The 22,235-nt window shown below is 36.8% G+C and overlaps 1 protein-coding gene across 3 annotated transcripts in view; it reads left to right on the top strand.

The window, feature by feature from the left end:
• Window positions 1–22,235, top strand: part of VPS13A (vacuolar protein sorting 13 homolog A) — a 272,036-nt gene that overhangs the window by 69,427 nt on the left and 180,374 nt on the right. For all 3 annotated transcript variants that reach the window (XM_069576302.1, XM_069576303.1, XM_069576304.1), the window contains exons 16-20: window positions 128–222; window positions 556–698; window positions 17,218–17,407; window positions 17,494–17,608; window positions 19,881–20,017. In XM_069576302.1, coding sequence (XP_069432403.1) covers window positions 128–222; window positions 556–698; window positions 17,218–17,407; window positions 17,494–17,608; window positions 19,881–20,017 — 680 coding nt within the window. The remainder of the gene's footprint in view (window positions 1–127; window positions 223–555; window positions 699–17,217; window positions 17,408–17,493; window positions 17,609–19,880; window positions 20,018–22,235) is intronic.

Raw genomic sequence — 22,235 nt, 5'->3', positions numbered from 1 at the left:
CATGAATATAATTTCTTAAAGGTATTATAGAAAAGAGTAAAATTTACATTATTAAAAGCAGCTAAATTTGGATTTGGTTTTATCTTGTTACCAGTTAATAACATAAAACATTCTTTATGATTTGTAGGTCTTGAAGAAATATTGACACCTAAAGAAAAAAGTTTGCTGTATGAAGCAATTGGCTATAGTGAAACAGCAGTCGATCCAACCTTACCAAAAACAGTAAAAATGTTTTGTTGCCTTATACCTGAGTATTTACTGATAGATTCGCCTAATTTTAATCCTTTCAGAAATACATGTTACTGACTTGTTCTGTGATCTTACTTTGAGTCTGTAAATATTGCATTTATTTGAGTTTCCATAGTAGGAATAAAATTTTTAGTGTTATGTGGCTGTAAAAAATTTTTTATGTTATGTTTAATTTTAGTTTATGTTTTGTTTTAGTATTATGTGGTGATCCTTAATGTATTTTTCTGATTTTTGGAAAGAATAAATTGTATAAATAGTATTATAGATATATTATTTTTTTTCATTTTCTTCTTCTTTATATTCTAGTTTGAAGCAATGAAGTTTTTTGTTCACTTGAAAAGTATGTCTATCATTCTAAGAGAACAACAACAAAAACCTGAACTGCTAGATATTGTAGTGGAAGAATTTAGTACTTTGATTGTGCAAAGACCAGGAGCACAAGCAGTTAAGTAAGTATTAATTTATTTTCTTTTATCTATAAGAAAAAAATTCATTGTAAGGCTGAAATGTAGATTAGAGTCATATGGTATTTTTTAAAGAATACTTTGGTTTAATTTAGTCTTTTGTATTTTTAGGAACTTGGTGTTTTTCATTAATACATATATTTTGTGATTATTAAAATAGCACATCTTTAATAGAAAACTTTATGCAGAGGAAACATGAAGGACATTAAAGAATAATACAAAAATGTGAGCAATCACACTATTCAAGAAGAAATAGCATTACCAATTTTGTTTTTATCTAGGAATGTCTTTATTTTACCTCCTGTTTTAAAATTGCTTTATTGAGTTATAATTCATGTACTATACAATTCATCCATTAAATTGTATAATTTACTTTTTGTCACACTGTAATGAATATAAAATTCACATTGGTTTATTCAGCATTGTACAATAATTATCATTACCTAATTTCAGAACATTTTAACACCCCAAAAAGGAAATGCTAATACCCATTAGCAGTCATTCCCCATTGCTCCTTCTTTCCAGTGTAAAATTGGTAAAAGCTAATTTACTTTCTGTTTCTAAGAATTTGTTTGTTTAGGGTATTTCATATTAATTGAATCATATAATACATGGTCTTTTCTGTCACGCTTCTTTTACTTAGCATGATATTTTCAAGGTTCATCCATGGTATAGCATGAATTGGTACTTCCTCTTTTATTGCCTAATATTTCATTATATGAATGTATCACATTTTGTTTGCCTTTTCATCAGATGATGGATATTTGGTTTGTATCCACTTTTGGCTGTTATGAATAATACTGCTGTGAATATTAACGAGCAATATTAATGAGCAACCCACTCCAGTGTTCTTGCCTGGAGAATCCCAGGGACGGGGCTGCCTGGTGGGCTGCCGACTATGGGGTCGCACAGAGTCGGACGCGACTGAAGTGACTTAGCAGAATGAAAGTAAAGTGGTGTCTCACTGTACCACTTTTGACTTGCACTTCCCTGATGGCTAATGATGTTGAGCATCTTTTCATGTGTATTGGCTGTTTCTGTATAGTTATTTTTAGAACTATTAAATTCTTTTGCCCATTTTTTCTCTTTCATTTTTTAAAAAACGTACATTGAAGTATAGTCGATTTACAATGTTGTGTTCATTTCTGCTGTACAGCAAAGTGACTCAGCTGTCAGTTCAGTTCAGTCGCTCAGTCATGTCTGACTCTTTGCGTCCCCATGAATCGCAGCACGCCAGGCCTCCCTGTCCATTACCAACTACATAATATATATATGTATATATATTCTTTCTCATATTCTTTTCTACTGTGGTTTGTCATAGTATACTACATATAGTTACCTGTGCCATATAGTAGGGTCCTCTTTTTTATCCATTCTCTATGTAATAGTTTGCATCTACTAATCCTAAACTCCCAATCCACCTCTCCCCCTCAACAACTGCAAGTTCGAGTCTATTTCTATTTCGTAGACAAGTTCGTCTGTGTCATATTTTAGATTCCACATGTGTGATATCATATGGTACTTGTCTTTTCCTGAGTTACCTCTTTTAGCATGATAATCTTTAGGTCCGTCCATGTTGACATCTGGCATATGACATTGTCTGTTTTTTTATGTCTGAGTAGTATTCTGTCATATTCCATCGTATATATGTACCACATCTTCTTTATCCAGTCATCTGTTTGATAGGTTGTTTCCATGTCTTGGCTGTTGTAAGTAGTGTATTGAACATTGAGGTATGTGTATCTTTTCAAATTACAGCTTTTTCTGGATGTATGCCCAGGAGTGGGATTGCAGGATCATATGGCAACTCCACTTTTAGTTTTTCGAGGAATCTCCATCTTGTTTTCCATAGTGGCTGTCCAGTCTACATTCCCACCAACACTGTAGGTGGACTCTGTTTTCTCCTCATACTTTTCAGCATTAGTTATTTGTAGATTTTCAGTGATGGCCACTCTGACCAGTGTGAGGTGGTACCTTATTGTAGTTTGGATTTGTGTTTCTCTAATGATTAGTGTTGTTACACATTGCTTCACGTGCTATTGGTCATCTGTATGTCTGTTTTTGGAGAAATGTCTATTTAGATCTTCTGCCCATTTAAAAAAAAAAATTTTTATTTTTACTGTATTTTACTTTACAGTACTGTATTGGTTTTGCCATACATTGACATGAATCTGCCACAGGTGTACATGAGTTCCCAATCAATGTCTATTTAGATCTTCTGCCCATTTTTTAATTGGATTTTTATGTTCTTGGTATTACTGAGTTGTATTAGCTGTTGTATAGTTTGGAAATGAAGCCCTTGTCATTCACATCTTTGGAAATGTTTTCTCCCAGTCCTAGTTATCTTCTTGCTCTTTTATGTTTTCCTTTGCTGTACAAAAGCTTCTAAATTTGATTAGGTCCCATTTGTGTATTTTACTTTTATTTGTATTGCCTTGGGAGATTGACCTAAGAAAACATTGGTATGTTTTATATAAGAGAATGTTTTGCCTATATCTCTTCTAGGACTGTAATGGTGTCAAATCTTATGTTTAAGTCTTTAACTCACTTTGAGTTTATTTTTGTGCATGGTGTGGGAGTATGTTCTAACTTCATTGATTTACATGCCACTGTCCAACTTTCCCAATACCACTTTCCAACGATGTTCCTTTTATTCTTTGTGATCAGAATAGTTACTTGAGATAATTTCTCTACTCTTAAATTTGTTGAATCTTATTTTGTACCCTAGTATGTGGTCAGTCCTAGAGAATCTTCCACGTGCACTTGAAAAAAATGTGTCTTTGGATGTACAGTCCTGAAAATATCAATTAAAAATCTAACTCTTCTATCATTTAGGATCTCTATTGCCTTATTGATTTCCTGTCTCAAAGATCTTTTCATTAATGTGAGTGGGGTGTTAAAATCTCCTACTATTACTGTATTCCCATCAATTTCTCCCTTTATGTCTGTTAGTATTTATGTGTTTGAGTGCTCCTGTGTTAGGTGCATGTATGTTGATGAGTGTAAAATCATCTTCTATTGATGCTTTTATCATTTTAGTATCCTTCTATGGCATTTGTTTTAAAGTTTATTTTGTCTAATAGAAGTATTGTGACCCCACTTTCTTGTCATTTTCATTGCATGGAATATCTTTTCCATCCTTTCACTTTTGATCTGTGTGGGTCTTTTGCCCTAAGGTGGGTCTCTTGGAGGTAGCATATTATAGGCTGTTTGTTTTATTCAATCTGCCACTCTTTTGTTGGAGCATTTAGGCCATTGATGTTTAAGGTAATTATTGATAGACATGTATTTATGTCATACTGTGTGGATCACAATAAACTGTGGAAAATTCTGAAAGAGATGGGAATACCAGACCACCTGACCTGCCTCTTGAGAAACCTATATGCAGGTCAGGAAGCAACAGTTAGAACTGGACAGGGAACAACAGACTGGTTCCAAATTGGAAAAGGAGTACGTCAAGGCTGTATATTGTCACCCTGCTTATTTAACTTCTATGCAGAGTACATCATGAGAAACGCTGGGCTGGAAGAAACACAAGCTAGAGTCAATATTGCTAGGAGAAATCTCAATAACCTCAGATATGCAGATGACACCACCCTTATGGCAGAAAGCGAAGAGGAACTAAAAAGCCTCTTGATGAAAGTAAAAGAGGAGAATGAAAAAGTTGGCTTAAAGTTCAACATTCAAAAAACGAAGATCATGGCAACTGATCCCATCACTTCATGGGAAATAGATGGGAAACAGTGGAAACAGTGGCTGACTTTATTTTTTGGGCTCCAAAATCACAGCAGATGGTGATTATAGCCATGAAAAAAAGATGCTTACTCCTTGGAAGGAAAGTTAGGACCAACCTAGACAGCATATTAAAAAGCAGAGACATTCTTTTGTCAACAGAGGTCCCTCTACTCAAGGCTGTGGTTTTTCCAGTGGCCATGTACGAATGTGAGAGTTGGGCTATAGAGAAAGCTGAGCTCCGAAGAATTGATGCTTTTGAACTATGGTGTTGGAGAAGATTCATGAGAGTCCCTTGGACTGCAAGGAGATCCAACCAGTCCATCCTAAAGGAGATTAGTCCTGGGTGTTCATTGCAAGGACTGATGCTAAAGCTGAAACTCCAGTACTTTGGCCACCTCGTGTAAAGAGTTGACTCCTTGGAAAAGACCCTGATGCTGGGAAAGATTGAGGGCAGAAGGAGAAGGGGACTACAGAGGATGAGATGGTGGGATGGCATCACTGACTCTGTGGACATGGGTTTGGGTGGACTCTGGGAGTTGGTGATGGACAGGGAGGCCTGGTGTGCTGCAGTTCATGGGGTCACAAAGAGTTGGACACCACTAAGCAACTGAACTGAACTGAAACCTTGTTTCTTGGTGATGCTGTATTTCTTCTTCTTTTGGTCACACCAGGTGACCTATGCGATCTTAGGTCCCTCACCACAGATCAAACCCCAGTCCTTGCCAGTACTGGAGAGTGCACAGTTCTAGCAATTGGACCACCAGGGAATCCTCCCATTTTTCTCTTTTGTGGTTTGATGATTTCCTTTTATGTTTATGTTTTCTTATTTTTGGTTTTAGTCAATCTGTTGGGTGCATTTGATTTGAGATTGCCTTGTTTTTCAAGTATGTTAACTGTTTTTTATATCTACTTGCTTTAGACTGATAGTCGTATATGTTAAAACACATTCTAAAAAAAGAAAAAAAGAGAATCTATCTTTTCTTGCTCTTCTTCCCCACATTTTATGTTTTTGATTTCCTTTTTTTTTAAAAAAAACATCTTTATGTTTATCCTTTTACTGTTCCATTGGGGTTATCATTGTTTTCATGAAATTGTTTTGTTTTGTTTTTTTTACATAAAAAATGCGCTAGCTTATTTAAGTGATTTACTTTACAGTTGTGATTTTCTCTTCCCCCTACATTCTTATTTAGAAAAGATTTTCCATGTTTCTTTTAAGGTAGGTTTAGTATTGTATTCTCTTTATTTTTTGCTCTTTATTTTGTATTCTCTTTATTTTTAAGAGAGAAATTCTTTTTCTCTCTTATTCTAACCTTGCTGGTCACAGTATTCTAGGTTGCATATTTTTCCCTTTTGGGATTTTGAATGTATCTTGCCATTCCCTTCTGGCCAACAACATTTCTGTAGAAAAATCAGCTGATAGTCTTACGGGGATTCCCTTGTAGTTAACTTTTTGTTTATCTCTTGCTACTTTTAGAATCCTCTCTTTAACTTTTGCCATTTTTATTATAATACATCTTGGTATAGTTCTGTTTGGGTGTATCTTGTTTGGGACTCTCTGTGCTTCCTATACCTGGATTTTTGCTTTCTTCTTTATGTTTGGAAAGTTTTCAGCCCAATAATTTCTTCAAATACTTGTTCAATCCCCTTGTCTCTTTTTTCCCCTTCTGAAAACCCTATTATGTGTAGATTGTATATTATCCCAAAGGTCTCTTATATTTTAATTTTTTTTCATTTGGCTTTCACCTGATGTTCTGATTGGGTGATTTATGTTATTCTGTCTGCCAGATCGCTTATTCTTCTTAATTATTCATTTTGCTCTTCATTGCCTTTAGCTCATTGCCTTTAGCTGGGAAAGATTGAGGGCAGGAGGAGAAGGGGATGACAGAGGATGAGATGGTTGGATGGCATCACTGACTCTATGGACATGGGTTTGGGTGGACTCTGGGAGTTGGTGATGGACAGGGAGGCCTGGTGTGCTGCAGTTCATGGGGTCACAAAGAGTTGGACATGACTGATGCTAAAGCTGAAGCTCCAATACTTTGGTCACCTCATGGGAAGGGTTGACTCATTGGAAAAGACTCTGATGCTGGGAGGGACTGGGGGCAGGAGGAGACGGGGACAACAGAGGATGAGATGCCTGGCAGGCCTCACCAACTCGATGGATGTGAGTTTGAGTCAACTCCGGGAGTTGGTGATGGACAGAGAGGCCTGGTGTGCTGCAATTCATGGGGTTGCAAAGAGTCGGAAAGGACTGAACTGAACTGAATCCCATTATGAGGGCTCTGCCCTAATGACCACCCAAAGGCCCTACATCTAAATAGCGTCACATCAGGCATTAGAATTTCAGCAAATCAATTTTGAGGCCCTAGACATTCATAACATAGCACGTTTTGTTAGTCCTCTGGCTCCAGTGGGACGCACCTGAAATATGGCCCATTGTCCCTATAATTTCTGCTTTGCTAGGGAATGAATGGGGATGATGGACAGTTAAGCAGAAATGCAATGGCTACCTTTCTGAAATTCAGCTGTCTTTTACTTAACTTTTCCCTGATTGCTCTAAGTTTTTTTTTTTTTTTAATTAAATTCCAGACTTGCAAAAAAGTTGATTTTAGGAGTTTTTGCTAGGTTGATGTTTATTTCAGTGGGAAAAATTGATTATTTGAGCACCATTTCGTGCCACTTTCAGTGACAGTACTTGTACATTAACTTTTTTTTGAAGCCTTTATTATTTTAGAGCAGTTTGAGGTTTACAACAAAATCGAGAGGGAGGTGTAGACATTTCTCATATAAATCTTGTTCCTGGTCATAAATACCCCCATATCAACTCTACTTAACAGAATGGCACATTTTTACTAAAACTGAGCATATGCTGACATAGTTACCTAAAGTCCATAGTTTACATCAGGATTCACTCTTGTTTTATATTCTGTGGTACGAACAAGTATGGAATGACAAGTATCTAGTATTACAGTATCACACATAGTATTTTCACTGTTCTAAAAATCCTACTTTGTGTATTTATTGCTTACCTACCCTCCCAACCACAGTTTTACTATGTTCATAGTTTTACCCTTTGTAGAATGTCCAATAGCTGAAATACAATATATAGTCTCTTCATATTGACTTCTTTCTCTTAGTGCTATGCATTTACGCTTCCTGTATGCCTTCATGAGTTGATAACCCATTGTTTTTTTTGTCTGGATGTACCACAGTTCATCCATTCACCTACTGAAGGACATCTTGATTGCATCTACATTTTGACAGTATGAATAAAAGTGGTATAAACAGCTGTGTACAGGTTTTCATCTCCTTTGGGTAAACAAGAAGGAGCTGATTGCTGATTCACACTGGTAACAATGGGCTTCCCAGGTGGTACTAGTAAAGAACCCGCCTGCCAGTGCGGGAGACCCAGGATCAATCCCTGAGTTAGGGAGAGTCCCTGGAGGAGGGCCTGGCAATTTACTCCACTCCAGTATTCTTGCCTAGAGAATCCCATGGATAGAGGACCCTCACAGGCTACAGCCCCTAGCATCGCAAGGAGTTGGACATGACTAAAGCAACTTAACACACACACCTACGTGATAACAATATGCTTAATTGTGTAAGGAACCACCAAACTTTTTCCACAGTTACTGTTACCATTTTGAATTCCTAAGAGCATCGTATGATTGTTCCTATTGCTTCACCTGTATCTTTGTTATTACGTGGTATTGTCATATGCCAGGTTTTGGCTGTTGTAATGTAGTGGTATGTCAGTATTATTTGAATTTATGTTTCTGCAAATGACATGATGTAGAGCATCTTTTCATAAACTTTTTGTCAATCTTATTTGGTGAGTGTCTGTTAAGTTCTTTAGCCCATTTTTTAAATTGTGTACGTTTTGAATAGGTCCTAATCAGATGTGTTGTTTTCAAATATTTTTTCTTCCTCTGTACATTGCTGTTTTTTCTTCCTCTTAAATTGCTATTTGTTGTTCAGTCACTTAAGTTGTGTCCAGCTCTTTGTGATCCCATGAACTGCAGCACGCCTACCCTACTGTGTTCCGAAGTTTGCCACACTCATGTTCATTTAGTCGGTGATGCCATCCAACCACCTCATCCTCTGTCACCTCCTCTCCTGCCCTCAATCTTTCCAGTATCAGGGTCTTTACAGTGAGTCGTCTCCTCACGTCAGGTGGTCGGAATATTGGAGCTTCAACTTCAGCATCAGTCCTTCCAAAGAGTATTCATTGATTTTCTTTAGGATTGACTGGTTTGATCTCCTTGCTGTCCACAAGACTCTCAAGACTCCAGCACCGCAATTCCAAAGCATCTATTCTTTGGCACCCAGCCTTCATTATGGATGAACACCCATATCTCTACATGACTACTGGAAAAACTGTAACTTTGACTACATGGACCTTTGTTGACAAAGTGATGTCTCTGCTTTTTAATACACTGTCTGGGTTTGTCATAGCTTTCCTTCCAAGGAGCAAGCATCTTTTAATTCCATGGCTGCAATCACTGTCTGCAGTGATTTTGGGATGAAGAAAGTAAAATCTGCCACTGTTTCAATTTTTTCCCCATCTATTTGCCATGAAGTGATGGGCCTGGATGCCATGATCTTCGTTTTTTATGTGTTGAGTTTTATTTATTTTTTTAATTATTTTTTTATTGAAGGATAATTTTTTATAGAATTTTGTTGTTTTCTGTCAAACCTCAACATGAATCAGCCATAGGTATAAATATATCAACTCCCTTCTGAACATCCCTCCCATCTCCCTCTCCATCCCACCCCTCTAGGTTGATGCAGAGCCCCTGTTTGAGTTTCCTGAGCCATATAGCAAATTCCCATTGACTGTCTGTTTTACATATGGTAATTAAGTTTCCATGTTACTATTTCCATACATCTCACCTTCTCCTCCCTCTCCTCATGTCCATAAGTCTGTTCTCTATATCTGTTTCTCCATTGCTGCCCTGTAAATCAGTTCTTCAGTACCATTTTCCTAGATTCCATATATATGCATTAGAATGCGATATTTATCTTTCTCTTTCTCACTTACTTCACTCTGTATAATGGGTTCTAGGTTCATCCACCTCATTAGAACTGACTCAAATGTATTCCTTTTTATGGCTGAGTGGTATTCCATTGTATATATGTACCACACCTTCTTTATCCATTCATCTGTCAATGAACATATAGGTTGCTTCCATGTTCTAGCTATTGTAAATCGTGCTGCAATGAACAGTGGGATACATGTGTCTTTTTCAGTTTTGGTTTCCTCAGGATATATGCCTAGGAGTGGGATTGCTTGGTCATATGGTGGTTTTATTCCCATTATTTAAACGAATCTCCATGCTGTCTTCCATAGTGGCTGTATCCGTTTACATTGCCACCAACAGTGCAAGAGCATTCCCTTTTGTCTACACCTTCTCCAGCATTTATTGTTTGTAGACTTTTAGATGGCCATGATGACCGGGAGTTGGTGATGGACGGGGGCCTGGCATGCTGTGATTCATGGGGTTGCAAAGGGTCAAACATGACTGAGCGACTGAACTGAACTGATTCTGACCAGTGTGAAGTGATATCTCATAGTGGTTTAGATTTTCATTTCTCAAAAGCAGAGACATTACTTTGTGGACTAAGGTCTGTGTGGTCAAGGCTATGGTTTTTCCTGTGGTCATGTATGGATGTGAGAGTTGGACAGTGAAGAAGGCTGAGCACCAAAGAATTGATGCGTTTGAACTGTGGTGTTGGAGAAGACTCTTGAGAGTCCCTTGGACTGCAAGGAGATCAGCCCTGGGATTTCTTTGAAGGAATGATGCTAAAGCTGAAGCTCCAGTACTTTGGCCACCTCATGCGAAGAGTTGACTCATTGGAAAAGACTCTGATGCTGGGAGGGATTGGGGGCAGGAGGAGAAGGGGACGACCGAGGATGAGATGGCTGGATGGCATCACTGACTCGATGGACGTGAGTCTAGGTGAACTCCAGAAGTTGGTGATGGACAGGGAGGCCTGGCGTCCTGTGATTCATGGGGTCGCAAAGAGTCTTGACGCGACTGAGTGACTGAACTGAACTGAACTGAATAATGAGCAATGTTCAGCATCTTTTCATGTGTTTGTTAGCCATCTGTATGTCTTCCTTGGAGAAAAGTCTGTTTAGGTCTTTCTCCTGCTTTTTGATTGGGTTGTTTGTTTTTCTGGCATTGAGTTGTATGAGCTGCTTGTATTTTTGGAAATTAATCCTTTGTCAGTTGATTCATTTGCTATCATTTTCTCCCGTTCTGATGGTTGTCTTTTCATCTTGCTTATAGTTTCCTTAGGTGTGCAAAAGCTTTTAAGTTTAATCAGGTCCCATTTGTTTACTTTTGCTTTTATTTCCACTATTCTAAGAGGTGATTCATAGTGGATCTTTCTTTGATTTATGTCATTGAGGGTTCAGCCTATGTTTTTGCTCTAAGAGTTTTAATGTTTCTGATCTTATGTTTAGGTCTTTAATCCATTTTGAGTTTGTCTCTGTGAATGGTGTTAGGAAGTGTTCTAACTTCATTCTTTTATAGGTAGCTGTCCAGTTTTCCCAGCACCATAGATTGAAGAGTCTGTCTTTGCCCCATTGTATATTCTTGCCTCCTATGTCAAAAATAAGGTACCCATAGGTGCATGGGTTTATTTCCGGGCTTTCTATCTTGTTCCATTGGTCTGTATTTCTGTTTTTGTGCCAGTACCATACTGTCTTGATGACTGTACTTGTAGTATAATCTGAAGTCGGGAAGGTTAATTTCCTCCAGCTCCATTTTTCTTTCTTAGGACTGCTTTGGCTATTCGGGATCTTTTGTGTTTCCATATGAATTGTGAAATTTTTGTTCTAGTTCTGTGAAAAAAACTTCATTGGTAGTTTGATAGGGATTGCATTGAATCTGTAGATTGCGTTTGGTAGTGTAGTCATTTTCACAATATTGATTCTTCCTACCCAGGAACATGGAATATCTCTCCATTTGTTTATGTCATCTTTGATTTCTTTCATTAGTGTCTTGTAATTTTCTGTTTACAGTTCTTTTGTCTCCTTAGGTAAGTTTATTCCTAGATATTTAATTCTTTGTGTTGCAGTGGTGAATGGGATTGATTGTTTAATTTCTTTCTGATTTTTCATTGTTAGATATAGAAATGCAAGTGATTTCTGTGTTGTGATTTTGTATCCTGCGACTTTGCTGATTTCACTGATTAACTCTAGTAATTTTCTGATACTGTCTTTTGGGTTTTCTATGTACAGTGTCACTGGGCTTCCCTGGTGGCGCAGAGGTTAAAGCATCTGCCTGCAGTGCGGGAGACATGGGTTCGATCCCTGGGTTCAGAAGATCCCCTGGAGAAGGAAATGGCAACCCACTCCAGTATTCTTGCCTGGAGAATCCCATGGTCGGAGGAGCCTGGTGGGCTATAGTCCACGGGGTCACAGAGTCGGACATGCCTGAGAGACTTCACTCGCTCACTCACTCATGTACAGTATCATGTCATTTGCAAACAGTGAGAGCTTTACTTCTTCTTTTCCAATCTGGATTCATTTTATTTCTTTTTCTTTGATTGCTATAGCTAGGACTTCCAGAACTATGTTGAATAATAGTGATGAAAGTGGACAACCTGGTCTTGTTCTTGATCTTAGGGGGAATGCTTTCAGTTTTCACCATTGAGAATGATGTTTGCTTAGGCTTATCATATATGGCCTTTACTGTGTTGAGGCAGGTTCCTTCTATGCCCATTTTTTGAAGAGTTTTCATCATAAATTGGTGCTGAATTATGTCAAAGACTTTTTCGGCATCTATTATGATCATATGGTTTTTATCTTTCAATTTGTTAATAATGGTGTATCACATTGATGGTTTTGCATACATGGGAGAATCCTTGCATTCCTGGAATAAACCCAACTTGATCATGGTGTATGAGGTTTTTGATGTGTTGCTGAATTCTGTTTGCTAAGATTTTGTTGAGGATTTTTGCATCGAAGTTCATCAGTGATATTGGCCTATAGTTTTCTTTTTTTGTACTGTCTTTGATTTTGGTATCAGGGTGATGGTGGCCTCATAGAATCAGTTTGGAAGTGTTCTTCCTCTGCAGTTTTTTGAAAGAGTTTTAGAAGGATAGGCATTAGCTCTTCTCTAAATGTTTGATGGAATTCTCCTGTGAAGCCATCTGGTCCTGGGCTTTTGTTTTTGGGGAGATTTTTGATCACAACTTCAACTTCAGTGCTTGTAATTAGGTTGTTCATAATTTGTATTTCTTCCTGGTTCAGTCTTGGAAGATTGAACTTTTCTTAGAATCTGTGCATTTCTTCCAGGTTATCCATTTTATTGCCGTATAGTTGTTCATAATAGTCTCTTGTAGTTCTTTGTAATTCTGCATTGTCTGTTGTAACCCTCTCTGTTTTCATTTCTTATTTTGTTGATTTGATTCTTCTGTCTTTTTTTTTTTGCTGAGTCTGGCTAAAGGTTTGTGAATTTTGTTTATCTTCTCAAAGAACCAGCTTTTAGTTTTATTAACCTTTACTGTTATTTCTTTCATTTCTTTTTTATTTACTTTTGCTTGGATCTTTATGATTTCTTTCCTTCTACTAATTTTTTGGGTTTTGTTCTTTTTCCAGCTATTCAGGTGTAAAGTTAGGTTGTCTATTTGCCTTTTTTTTGTTTCTTGAGGTAGGATTGTATTGCTACAAACTTCCCTCTTAGAAAACCTTTTGCTGCATACCATAGATTTTGCGTTGTTGTGTTTTCATTGTCATTTGTTTCTAGAAATTTTTTTATTTCTCTTTTGGTTTCTTCAGTAACCTGTTGGTTATTTAGAAACGTGTTGTTTAATCTCCATGTGTTTGTGTTTCTTACAGTTTTTTCCTTGTAATTGATATCTAATCTCAAAGTGTTGTGGTCGGAGAAAATGCTTGATACGTTTCAGTTTTCTTAAGTTTACTGAAGTTTGATTTGTGACCCAGGATACGGTCTATCATGAAGAATGTTCCATGTGCAATTGAGAAGGTTTGAACCTGAATGTGAAGTCGCTCAGTCGTGTACGACTCTTTGTGACCCCGTGAACTATAGCCCACCAGGCTCCTCCGTCCGTGGGATTTTCCAGGCAGTAGTACTGGAGTGGATTGCCATTTCCTTCTCCAAGGGATCTTCCCAACCCAGGGATCAAACCCCAGTCTCCCGCATCATAGACAGACGCTTTACCATCTGAGCCACCAAGGAAGTCAATCTTGAGAAGATGTATTCTTCTGCATTTGGATGGAATGTCCTGAAGATATCAATGAGATCCATTTTATCTAATGTATCATTTAAGACTTGTGTTTCCTTATTTATTTTCTGTTTTGATGATCTGTCCATTGGTGTAAGTGGGGTGTTAAAGTCTCCTACTAATACTGTGTTACTATCAATTTCTCCTTTTATGTCTGTTAGTGTTCGTCTTATGTACTGAGGTACTCCTATGTTGGGTGCATAGATATTTACAATTGTTATGTCTTCCTCTTGGATTGATCCCTTTATCATTATTTAGTGTCCTTCCTTATCTCTTATAATCTTCTTTAAGGTCTATTTTGTCTGATACGAGAATTGCTACTCCAGCTTTCTTTTGCTTCCCATTTGTATGGAGTATATTTTTCCATCCTCTCACTTTCCATCGTATGTGTCTTTAGGTCTGAAGTGGGTTTCTTGTAGACAGCATATATGAGGGTCTTGTTTTTGTTTCCATTCAGCCAGTCTGTGTCTTTCGGTTGGAGCAATTAATCCATTTACATTTAAAGTAATTATTGATATATATATATTCCTGTTGCCATTTTCATAATTGTTTGGGGTTGATTTTGTAGATCTTTTTCTTTTCTTGTATTTCTTGACCATAAGTCCCTTTAACATTTACTGTAAAGCTGGTTTGGTGGTACTGAATTCTCTTAACTTTTGCTTGTCTGAAAAGCTTTTTATTTCTCCATCAATTTTGAATGAGATCCTTGCTGGGTAATCTTGATTGTAGATTTTTCCCTTTCAGTACTTCAAATATATCCTTCTATTTCCTTTTGGCCTGCAGAGTTTCTGCTGAAAGATCAGCTGTTATGCGTATGGGGTTTCCCTTGTATGTTACTTGTTGCTTCTCCCTTGCTGCTTTTAATAGTCTTTCTTTGTGTTTAGTCTTTGTTAGTTTGATTAGTATGTGTGGTCGCAAAGAGCCGGACACGACTGAGCGACTGAACTGAACTGAACTGACATGTTTCTCCTTGGGTTATGCTGTGTGGGACTCTGTGCCTCTAGGACTTAATTGACTATTCCTTTTCGATGTTAGGGAAATTTTCAACTATAATCTCTTCAAAAATTTTCTCATACCCTTTCTTTTTCTCTTCTTCTTCTGGGACCCCTATAATTTGAATGTTGGTGCATTTTATATTGTCCCAGATGTCTCTGATGCTATCCTCAGTGCTTTTCATTCTTTTTCCTTTATTTTGCTCTTTAGAAGTTATTTCCACCATTTTATCTTCTAATTCACTGATTTGTTCTTCTGCTTTAGATATTCTGCTATTGATTCCTTATAGAGTACTTTAAATTTCAGTAATTCTGTTTTTTGTCTCTATGTTTAGTCTTCAGTTCTTCTCGGTCTTTGTTAGTTGATTCTTGCATTTTCTCCATTTTGTTTTCAAGGTTTATGATAATCTTTACTATCATTATTCTGAATTCTTTTTCAGGTGTTTGCCTATTTTCTCTTCATTTATTTGGACTTTGTTTCTAGTTTGCTCCTTCATTTGTGTAGTATTTCTTTGCCTTTCATTATTTTTTAAATTTTGTGTTTGAGGTCTCCTTTTCCCAGGCTTCATGGTTGAATTCTTTCTTCCTTTTGATTTCTGCCCTCCTAAGATTGGTGCAGTGGTTTGTGTAAGCTTCCTATAGGCTGAGATTTGTGCTGAGTGTTTGTTTCTTTTCCCTCTAATGGGCAAGGCTGAGTGAGGTGATAATCCTGTCTGCTGATGATTGGTTTTGTATTTTTGTTTTTTGTTGTTGTTTAGATGAGGTGTACTGCACAGGGTACTACCTGGTAATGCCAGGTCTTGTATTCAAGTGGTTTCCTTTGTGTGAGGTCTCACTATTTGATCCTCCCTAGGGTTAGTCTCTGATAGTTTAGGGTCTTGGAGTTATTGCTCCCACTCCAAAGGCTTAGGGCTTGATATATTCTCCACAGCATGCAGAGTACCTGTCCTTGGAGATGAAGACAAAGATGGGAAGGAGATTTTCCATGTGAATGTGTCACCTGGGTCACTCATCAGCCTTGCTTTGGTCTGCCTTCTGCTCTTGCTGTCCCAGGAAACAGTTCTTCTGTGGAGGCCAAATTTCAAATGCAAATCCAGTCACAGTCACCTGCTGTGCACTCTCCATCTTCTTTCCTGTGAAGCTGTATAATCATAAGGCATTTGATCACTGTATAATCATTGTATAATCATAAGGCATTTGATTTAAGTCATACCTGATTGAACTAGTGGTTTTCCTTACTTTCTTCAATTTAAGTCTGAATTTTCAATAAGGCACTCATGATCTGAGCCATAGTCAGCTCCTGGTCTTGTTTTAGCTGACTCGAAAGAGCTTTTGCATCTTCAACTGCAAACAGTATAATCAACCTGATTTTGAAATTGACCATCTGGTAATGTTCATGTGTAAAGTTGTCTCTTGCTTTGTTGGTAAAGAATGTTTTCTTGGACCAGTGCGTTCTCTTTGCAGAAGTCTATTAGCCTTTGCCCTGCTTCATTTTGTACTCCATGGTCAAACTTGCTTGTTACTTGCGGGTATCTTTTGACTTTCTCCTTTTGCATTCCATTCGTCTGTGATGAAACGGACATCTTTTTGGAGTGTTAGTTCTAGAAGGTCTTGTAGATCTTGATGGAACCATTCAAATTCGCTTTCTTCAGTATTAGTGGTTGGGACGTAGACTTGGATTACTGTGATATTGAATGGTTTGCTTTGGAAACAAACAAAGAGCATTCCCAAGTACTACATTTCAGACTCTCATTGTCTTTGAGGGCTATTGCAATCCTAAGGGATTCTTGCCCACAGTAGTTGATATAATGGTCATCTGAATTAAATTCTCTCATTTTGGTCTATTTTAGTTGACTGGTTCCTAAAATGTCGATGTTCAGTCATCTCCTGTTTGACCACTCCTCGCCTGAGGAGGAGATATTTCTCCAGTTTTTACTGTTAGAACTTGGTCAAATTCCTGGAGGTATATATCAAATTATTTGGGGCCTCCCAATGGCTGGCTACCTCTAGAGTTTTTAGCTCTCAGTCATCTACACTAACATCGCCAGCAATTCATCAGTTACAGTTTAGATTTTCCAGCCTTGGTTCTGGTGTCCATGGTGTCTTCCTTTTGCAGGTCTCTGCTCTGGTAAGTTGTGACTAACTGTCTATCTCTCCAGTCTTAGGGGCAGCAGTTTACCCTGTGTCCTCCCCTCTTACATATCCAAGAAGAGTTTTTGGTTTTTCAGTTCTTCAACTTTTTACTTGTTAGTATGGAGTGGTAACTTAAAAGTCCTTTCATAGGGAACCAGAAACCCCAAACCCTTCAAAACTTCTTAATCTAGAAATTAAAATGTGAATAGAATTCTTTGTGAATAAATCTATGTCAGTTTAGATTAAATAGCTGTGTATTTTCTTTGTTGTGCATGAAACAGAGTAGCAAGAAATGCAGAGTGAAATTTATTTTACTATTTTTAATTTGAAAAATACTTTAAGATTATATTGATTGCTAATTTTTTTCTTGTCTTTTTTTCATGCAGATTTGAAACCAAAATAGATTCATTTCATGTTACTGGCTTACCAGATAACTCAACAAAACCCCGCCTCCTGTCTTCATTAGATGATGCTGGATCACTCTTGAAAATTATGTTTGAGATAAATCCTTTAGATGAAACTGTTGCTCAGAGGTGTATCATAGAAGCTGAACCTTTGGAAATGTTATATGATGCAGTAAGCATTTTTTGCAATTCCTAAGTTTTAATATATTTCTATTTGCCTTGAGTTTGTCCTCATGTTATTGATACTTATTTTAACAGAGAACAGTGAATAGTATAGTAGAATTCTTCAGACCTCCAAAAGAGGTAAATCTAGCACAGCTGACTTCAGTAACTTTGACAAAACTTGAAGAATTTCGTGATAAGACAGCAACAGGTAAATGCCAGTATTATTGTTGGTTTATCATTTAATACAGTTTGAGTCATGTTATACTGATTTTAGTATTCTTTGGGTTTATATTTGTAGACTAGATATAGTTTTAATTGAAACATAGTCTGGTACTTTTATATATTTAAATTCAAATATAATGATAACTATGTCTTAAACTTAGAAAGGTCTGACCTTTGAATCACATTCATGTTAATTGCAAAATTTTGTTAGGATTTTTGAAATTCTGTTTATGACAGAAACTGGTCTATATTTTCCTTTCTTGTAATGACTTCCAGATTTTAGTCTATCGGTCTCAGAACCTAGAAGTTCCACCCTTTTTTATTATCTTGGAGAGTTCGTATAAGATTGGGTCTCATTTCTTTTTTCAGTCTTTGGGCTAGGAGATTTCTTTGGGAATAATTTTAAACTAGAGGTTCATTTTTTAAAAATATAGATAACTATAGAGATGATCTCTGTGGTTTTTAATGATTTGTAATTTGTTGAGACTTGCTTTCTAGCTCAACATATGGTCGTTTTAAAAATGTTCCATATATATTTGAAAAGTATGTACTTCATGTCTTCTGTATCCTTAGTAGATTTTTTTTTCCCTTTTCACCATATTCTAACAGTTATTTAGAGAAGTACATGAAAAACACCTCACTGTCAATGTTGACTTGTATATTTCATGTGAATCTGTAATTTTCTGCTTTATAGATTTGTGGCTAATTAGGTATATACAGAGATAATTTTTTCCTGTGAACCAACTCTTTTATCTATATGAAATTGTCAATATTTTTAGTAATGCTTTAATCTTTCAATATTCTTTTTGTTCTGATTATAGTATATATATTTCAGGTTTCTTTTGGTTGTAATTTGTCTGCTACATGTTTTTTTTTTATTCTTCTATGTTCTTTTTCCCTTCTATCTGTAGTTCTAGATGTGTCATTTCAACAACATATATGAAGTGTTTTTCAAGCTGTGCTATTCAGTCTTTTCTGTTTCTTGACTGTTTTTTGCCTGCCTTTGGATAAATTACAGCATTGTTTCCTCAACTCCCACCCTTGTACCATTTGAAACTTAAACAGTCTCTCTTCACCCCCTTTTCTTTCTGCCCTCAGTGTTTTCCACCATCATGGTCTTTTCCAATCAGCTGGCTCTTTCTATCAGGTGGCCAGAGTATTGGAGGTTCGGCTTTAGCATCAGTCCTTCCAATGAATATTCAGGGTTGATTTCCTTTAGGATTGACTGGTTTGATCTCCTTGCAGTCCATGGGACTCTCAGGAGACTTCTGCAGCACCAAGTTTTTCTCAGAGACATTCTTTGCATTTTCTTATGGGTAGGTTTATAGGGAGAGGGAGATTTAACTTCTGTATTATTCTTAATTTTAGTATGTATCTTTTAGAGCCCAGATTTATGAGAACTCCTGCTGGACTCTATTTTTTTGTCATCTGTTCCCTATACTCTGTGAGACTATGGAAAGGAGTTTCAAAGTTTACCAACTGCCAGAACATGGTCTCAGGATAAAATTTTTTTGGTTCCCTTTGAAATCTTTTGGCTAACTCTTTTCAGTTTGACTTTCCACTTGATAGATGCTTACTCTCTTGCCTCCTCTTAATGTTTTTAATGTTTCATTTTCATTGCTGTTTGTTTTGCTCTATGTCCCACAATTTTTATTGCTTTAAGTGGAAGAAAAAGTTTGGCTACCTACTTATTGATGTTACCAGGATTTAAATTCTAGTTTTAATATAAGTTGCAAACATTATTTTAGTTAAAATTCATTGAGATAGATTTGTCTTTTTATAGAAAGCTCTGGTTGCTTATTTTGGTTTACATATGGTTTTGTTGAAGATGATTTAGTAATCGAAAATTTTTCATTGTCTAAATTAATATAAAGGTTGAGTTCATTGTTTGGTATAGCAGACATAGCTGTGTTAATTTCACAAATTGGGGAGGATTACAGAGATTCTAATATCACAGATATGAATAACTATTTCGTGGAACTTAATTTTTTTAGATGTGTATCTTCTAAGTTTTACCCAATTGAGTTTATAGATCAAAAATTCTGTTTTGATTATTACAGTTTTATACTTGGTTAATATTTAATAAGGAGCATACACATTGACTTTATATTGAAAACATCTTGCTGAAGGTTATTTAAAAATTCATACTAACTTCATATTATTTTAAAATTGTGTTACTAATTCATGTGTTTAGTGATTCTCTGTTTCTTGAGTAATTTGTGAACATTATTCATTGTAAAGATTTAAATTTCCTGCAGGTCTGGTATATATTATTGAAACACAGAAAGTTCTTGATCTCAAAATTAACTTGAATGCTTCATATATCATTATCCCACAAGATGGTATCTTTAGCCCTACGTCAAATCTCCTTCTTTTGGATCTTGGACATCTAAAGGTATTACTTTGTTTAAGATGTCTCTTGGTTTATAGGTGTTTGATTTGGTAAATTAATTTTTAGCTTAGTAGCAGAAACTAAAATTTGAGAAAGCCCCTGTTTGTAACGAATAACGTGGTTTCATTTAGTTAGGTAGTTTTCTACATTTCTTACACGAAAATGACTGATTGAACGCTGAAGGTCAGAGGCAAACCTAAGAAGTATATTTGTAAAATTTGAGAGTAATTCTTGAGGAGTTTATTTCCTTTTTAATTTAAATTTATTACTTGAACAATTAAAACGTATAGAGTAGGAAGAAGTTCTAGAAGTCATCAAATGTATTTTCATCCTTCTGAAATTTTTTTTGTATATACTATAAATATTGACATTTTATTATTTCTATTAAATAATCCTATAATTGAGAGATGGTCTTCTTTCATTTCCCTTCCTGTTCAGTTATGTGTGTTTTTCCATCAGTTTTGAGTAGAGAATACTTTTTTCTGTGTTTCTGGTTCTATGCTGTTCAATATGGTACCCACTTGTATTTATTTAAATTGAATAAAGTTTTTTTTTAAATTTAGTTCCTTAGTTATACTTTAGCTACATTCCAGCATTTAATAGTCACAAATGGCTTGTGGCTACTGTATTAAAACAGGTGGAGAGCATTTTTATCATCATAGGAAGCTCAGTTGGAAAGGAGTACTCCATATCATTAAATGTAGGCTGCAGTCCATGGGGTCGCGAAGAGTCAGACACAACTGAGCGACTTCACTTTCATTTTTCACTTTCATGCATTGGAGAAGGAAATGGCAACCCACTCCAGTGTTCTTGTCTGGAGAATCCCAGGGGCAGGGGAGCCTGGTGGGCTGCCGTCTATGGGGTTGCATAGAGTCGGACAAGACTAAAGCAACTTAGCAGCAGCAGCAGCAGCAGCAGCTAACAGTTTAAGACCCAAGAGGGATAGATATGGAATGCTGTTTCTGGCCACCTAATAAATACGTGTCTTTCCTTGATATTGACATTCTCCTTTATGTATTTTTTTACTCCTCAATTAGTAATTATGTAGACACTGCTGGATTTACATTTATAATAATTTTATACAGCTAATAATTCATATTTGAATTTGTTTATGGATTTGATTCATGGGCAGTGTGGTATAGTGGAAATAGCCAGTGGAAAGGTATAGTGGTCAAAAGTAACTGTATATCTTTAGTTTTATGACCTTAGGCAATTTGCATAACATTTTGCATAAAATTTGTTACTTTCAAACAGATAGTCAATTTTGACTGTGTACTTCAAATGAACTGTAAAATAGAGGGGAAAATTTTATAATACAAAGCATATATGCGTGTCTGTGTGTGTGTGTGTGTGTGTGTGTGTGTGTGTGTGTATGTATATGAATGAATGGGTGAACAAAATCTTTATATACTACTGTAAAATGATTTCCAGGATACTTGAGTGAAAAAAGTAGCATGAAGAGTATAGCATGGAAGAGTTATATAACTATAACTCGCTTGAAAAGTGAAGGTCGCTCAGTTGTGTCCAACTCTTTGCGACCCCATGGACTTTACAGTCCGTGGAATTCTCCAGGCCAGAATGCTGGAGTGGGTAGCCTTTCCCTTCTCCAGGGGATCTTCCCAACCCAGGGATCGAACCCCAGGTCTCCAGCATTGCAGGTGGATACTTTACCAGCTGAGCCACAAGGGAAGCCCAAGAATAGTGGAGTGTGTACCCTATCCCTTCTCCAGCGGATCTTCCTGAACCAGGAATCGAACCAGGGTCTCTTGCATTGCAGGTGAATTCTTTACCAACTGAGCTATTAGGGAAGCTCATTGAGGTTGCATAAATGGCAGAGATGGAATTAAAATTCAGTTATCAGTTCAGTTCAGTCACTCAGCCATGTCCAGCTCTTTGTGACTCCATGGACTACAGCATGACAGGCCTCCCTGTCCATCACCAACTCCGAGAGTTTACTCAAACTCATGTCCATTGAGTTGATGATGCCATCCAACCATCTCATCCTCTCTCATCCCCTTCTCCTCCCACCTTCAATCTTTCCCAACATCAGGGTCTTTTCCAGTAAGTCAGTTCTTTGCACCAGGTGGCCAAAGTATTGGAGTTTCAGCTTCAGCATTAGTTCTTCCAATGAATATTAGGACTTATTTCCCTTAGGATTGATCTCCTTTTTGTCCAAGAGACTCTCTCTCATGTACAGATGTGAGAGTTGGACTGTAAAGAA

This window comes from Ovis canadensis, chromosome 2 (genome assembly GCF_042477335.2).
Source record: "Ovis canadensis isolate MfBH-ARS-UI-01 breed Bighorn chromosome 2, ARS-UI_OviCan_v2, whole genome shotgun sequence".
Lineage (NCBI taxonomy): Eukaryota > Metazoa > Chordata > Mammalia > Artiodactyla > Bovidae > Ovis > Ovis canadensis.
This window is presented reverse-complemented; position numbering and strand designations above follow the sequence as displayed.